General features: G+C 41.8%; 1 protein-coding gene across 1 annotated transcript in view; it reads left to right on the top strand.

Annotated features, from left to right (window-relative positions):
• Positions 1-1,955, top strand: part of prdx6 (peroxiredoxin 6) — a 6,553-nt gene extending 4,598 nt beyond the window's left edge. Inside the window, exons 4-5 of the mRNA XM_032526491.1 lie at positions 142-288; positions 1,616-1,955. Coding sequence (XP_032382382.1) covers positions 142-288; positions 1,616-1,741 — 273 coding nt within the window. The 3' untranslated portion in view covers positions 1,742-1,955. The remainder of the gene's footprint in view (positions 1-141; positions 289-1,615) is intronic.
• The last annotated feature ends 2,978 nt before the right edge of the window (positions 1,956-4,933 follow it).

Below are 4,933 nucleotides of genomic sequence, written 5' to 3' on the forward strand. Positions count from 1 at the left end.
GTGTTTGTAGGGCTAGTGAAACTTGTCTTTTTAGATAAATGTTTTTATGGATGTACAGTATTTGCCACCATATCTCATAAGAGGCATGTTCTGGTCCATGTTACACGTATGTTGACGCTGTGGCGTCTCCACCTACTTTAGGTCTTTGTGATTGGCCCAGACAAGAAGCTGAAGCTGTCCATCCTCTACCCCGCCACCACGGGCAGGAACTTTGACGAGTTGCTTCGAGTCATCGACTCTCTACAGCTCACTGCGCAGAAGAAGGTTGCCACACCTGTCAACTGGAAGGTAAACGGTTAAACTGTGTGTTTCTTGGCTTGGAGCAGGGAACGGTGCTAAGCTAACGGTCTCCTTGCTCCAGCTGTATATTCATGTACAGATATCAGGATTTCCGCGGGGTCTTACAAAGTCTAAAATTCCCAAATCCAAATTCAACGATAGATCCTTAAATTCACTGTATTGTGTTCTAGGTCTTAAATTATTTGAAACAGGTTTTAATTTAACTATGTCAATGTAACGCTACCTCTAATGCGAAATATAGAACTACACCGCATAGAACCATGGAATAAATAAATAAAAACATTTAATTATTCTGGGGTTCTATGCGCTGTAGTTCTTTATTTCGCACGTCCATATATAATTCGCTGAATTTGTGTTCCATTTAAATGCAATTTTTTACTTTGCATGTACGTTTGTGACTCCGCGTTTTGTTGCTCTTTTATGTCGTGATATAGGTTTTAAATTTCATCCATAAAGATCTTAATCAAACCTACAGAAATCCTGGATATGAGAGTAGCACCAATCTTCTTAGGTTAAAAAAAGCAAATAAGCATGTCTTCCAACATGTCGAAATATTGATTTAAGTTTCTGCAGTTACGCTTACGTTTTCCTCTCATCCTCCTCATTAAATGCGCTTACACACACACACACACACACACACACACACACACACACACACACACACACACACACTGGCATAATTTGATTGGGTAATAGAGTGCTGGAGAGATGCCATCCTGGGGCACTGCCAGGTGCTCTTGAGCAAGGCACCATACCCCCCCCCACTGCTAGGGCGCTGGTCCAGCACTGGCAGCCTCCCCCCCCCAACTCTGACATCTCCATTGTGCATGATTAGGTCCTGAGCATTGTGTGTGTATTTCAGGCTTGTGTGTAGTGATTTGAACAAAAAAAACGAGTGTAAATTGTAATTTCCCCACTGGGAATCAATAGACAATAACAATTATGAATTATTCCAGCCCCCTCTCTCCACAGAAGTGGGAACACAGTATGCTCTGAACTGAAAACAGTCTTTTATTCGAAAATGTTTACCATAGATTTATTTAGGAGACACTTTGTGCCAAGGTACAACACGGGCATTCAATCTCTACAGCAAGAGCTAGCTGCCATTGGGAAATGTGCATTCCTTCCAAACAAACAGTTTAAGTGTCTCTGACCTAATTTTAGTGGGATAATTAAAGAAAATGACCGAAAGCCACATGATACAGGAGCCTATGAGGCTGCAGCATAATTATCATTACAGCGAAGGCTTCCTAAGACTGTAATCAAAACTAGTCCCTGGTCCTAAAACACGCTTCCTTGTCCTCATCTCTTTCAGCCTAATGACAAAGTCATGGTGATTCCTTCGCTCTCCGAGGCTGAAGCCACTGCTCTCTTCCCCAATGGTGTGACCACTAAAGAGGTGCCTTCTGGGAAGAAATACTTGCGCTACACCCAGCTCTGAAAAGACACGACATGCTTCTCTAGTTTACTGCCATTTTGAAAAAAAAATGGAACTCCTTATGATAATAATTCACAAAGCTTTGATCAAAAGCATAGATGCACTTATCTGGTTTGTTGACTAGTGTCATGCAATGTGTCCAGCAATGAACACGGTGTATTTATATTGTCATTTTTACGATGCCTTCTTTCCTTCAATAAACAAACTTTTTTCACACTTGTCCTTGATTGTTTGAGTTTCTTCACACTTTTTGAAGTTCAGGGACAGTAACCGTAGCCGCTTCTTCGGCTTTGACTTACTTGGGGGGGGGGGCAGTAGCTCAGTCCGTAAAGAGTTGGGTAACTGGAACCGGTTGGCCACCATATTTCAAGTCCCCATACGGACCAAAGTATGGTGGTGGACTAGTAGCTGGAGAGATGCCAGTTCACCGCCAAGGTGTTTTTGAGCAAGGCGCCGAACCCCCAACTGCTCGGGGCACCTTTCCATGGGCAGCCCCCCCTCACTCTGACATCTTTCCATTTAATAATGATGTATGTATGCATCGAATGTATATGTATTAATCCTAATAAGGGGAAAGTACAATTCACAATATGTTATTACACACAGGTCTGAACTACACACATGATCAATACCTATACATGCATTAATGGAGAGAGGGGGGGGGGGGGGGGGGGGGGGGGGGCTGCCCATGGAAAGGCACCCTGAGCAGTTGGGGGTTCGGTGCCTTGTTCAAGAGCACCCAGTAGGTGAACTGGTATTTCCTCAGCTACCAGTCCGCCATACTTTGGTCCGTATGGGGACTTGAACCAACAACCCTCCCCACAGACTGAGCTACGGACAGAGCAGCTGCATGTATAGATACTGAGCATCTGTGTGTAATAATAGTTTAAATTGTAATTTCCCCTTGTGGGATTGATAAAGTATACATTATTATTATTATTAGGCCACTAGGTGTCCTTCTCCAACCTAAACTCAAACTACAACCTTGCGGTTTGTGTTGCAGTACCTACATATATCAATAGGTGGCAGTATATGCACAAGTACCAATCCATTATGAACAATTGCAGAGAAGGGGAGTGGCAACACATGTAGTGAAATGACTAGTTCATTTATACATTTCAATTAATTAAAAGAAGATTGGCCCCAATCAAGCCGATATACTTTCAGTAATGTTTTCTCAAAGTACACAGTGACGTACAAAGCGTCCTCCTCTTTTCCACATTTTGTTTTTCTTTTCATTTTTTTTTTGCCAACTCAGCATTACAATCTAATACCCTCAATGTCTAAATTTATTAATGCAATGGAATGATTTTTGAAATTGATTGTTCTGTTTGTTCTATTTTCCATGTCCAAGCGTTTTAAATGGCATTCTCTAGATGAAATTTCCCAGCTGCAGCCAAAGAGACAGCATAAGTACGTTTACTCAAGTACTGTACTTTAGTATAATGTCTCCATAAATTTCAGAGGGAAATGTTGTACTATTTATTCCACTACATGGCTGTAGTTATGGTTACAGATTAAGATTCTACATTTACGTTTCCCCTCTAAAATTCTCTCACGGGTTCATTTAGATAACGCCCAAAGAGAAATAAATATCCGTTATTTGCACAAAAATAAAAATGTTGGAGATATGAACACAAATTTGTGTAGCAGAACTTTGTTTTTATCTAGTCTTTAATCATCTGACCCTTCCGATTTATCTTGTGACTCTTTGGAGGGGCCCGACCCCTAGGTCTAGAATCACTGGATACTAACCAACTACTGCATATAAGTAGTAATACCTAGACCACCTTGACCCATTGAAACAGTAAAATAAACACATTAAAGGGCCAGTACTAATCTTATAATGTCATACATAATAGCATATCAGTGACAGAAGACATTTTTCATTAGAACAAGTACTTTTACTTTTGATTTGCTTCAAATGTATTACACTGGGATGACTTCTTTACTCTTACTTAAGTAGAAATATGCAGAATATTTGCTTGTACTGGAGTATTGTTGTATTGGTTCTTTAAAGTAACAGACTTGCGTTCTTATTCTACCACTGAAGACGAGTTACTGAAGTTCTTTAATTAACCTGCACGAATCACATTTTAGGATTGATTACACAAACAGCTATTAAATGCAGAGATTGCATTATGTCGAGCATGCATTTTTTCGAATGACACATGCATCTTTATTTCATTTCAACTCAGCAAAATGGTGTGTATATAAAACTACAAAGCCTCACAGCAGGTCGACCTCAACTGTAGATGAGACACCGAAGCCAGGACTGAGGGGTCGGTTTTCTCTTTGAGTTATTCAACCCTCAAAACAGTGTAGCAGAGGGTATTAATTACTTGAAGTAGTTTGAATGTGAACACTGAGTGATCTCTCTTACACCCACAGGCACGCACACACACACACACACACACACACACACACACACACACACACTGGCCTTGCATTGACTCTGAAGAGTTGGAGGAATGTTGAGGTCAAAGAGAAAAGATGGGATTCCCTTTGAGTGAGGAGGGAGGCTGAGAGTGTGCAGAGCCAGATAAAATATCTCCGGGTCCGCCTCCTCTTCACTCCTGTCATCCACACAATGTGAGCAGGAATGTTATTTTTCTTTTTAATCAGATGCTCACTTGACAGAATCCCCCCATACAGGTTAAAGAAACTGAATTTTTGTGTTTAAAAAAAGAAAATTCCATCTCTTCTTTAGATTGCGGAGCTAATGCGGTAGAAACCGAAAGGGCCTACGTTCTTCTTGACAAACACGCTTGATGCTGGCTGCTCAAATGTGTGATGAAAGAACAAGTATTCATCAGGTAACCCTTGGCCTCCAGCCTACTTTCTTCATCCTCCTCCTCCTCTCTCTCCCTTCTCTGGTGGCTGTTTTGTCCCCAGGAGTTGCCCAAAATAACACCCACACAGACACACCGTACTGATCAAATGCATTTCTCAAATTCCAGACTACAATAGCCTGTATCAGAGCATTAAAGGCGCTTTGGGTGTCAGACACTTGCTTTATTGCCCAACCCCCCCCCCTGTTTATCTGACACCTTTTGATTCTTTGCTATCGAGCCAGCTCACCCCACCTCGCCTCGGCAACACTAGTACATGTAATACAACACCAGCTCGGCCGCGTTTCACAGGGCAAAACACAACACACCAGCTGCTGGCCTCTCTCTCTCTCTCTCTCTCTCT

Source organism: Etheostoma spectabile, chromosome 9 (genome assembly GCF_008692095.1).
Source record: "Etheostoma spectabile isolate EspeVRDwgs_2016 chromosome 9, UIUC_Espe_1.0, whole genome shotgun sequence".
Lineage (NCBI taxonomy): Eukaryota > Metazoa > Chordata > Actinopteri > Perciformes > Percidae > Etheostoma > Etheostoma spectabile.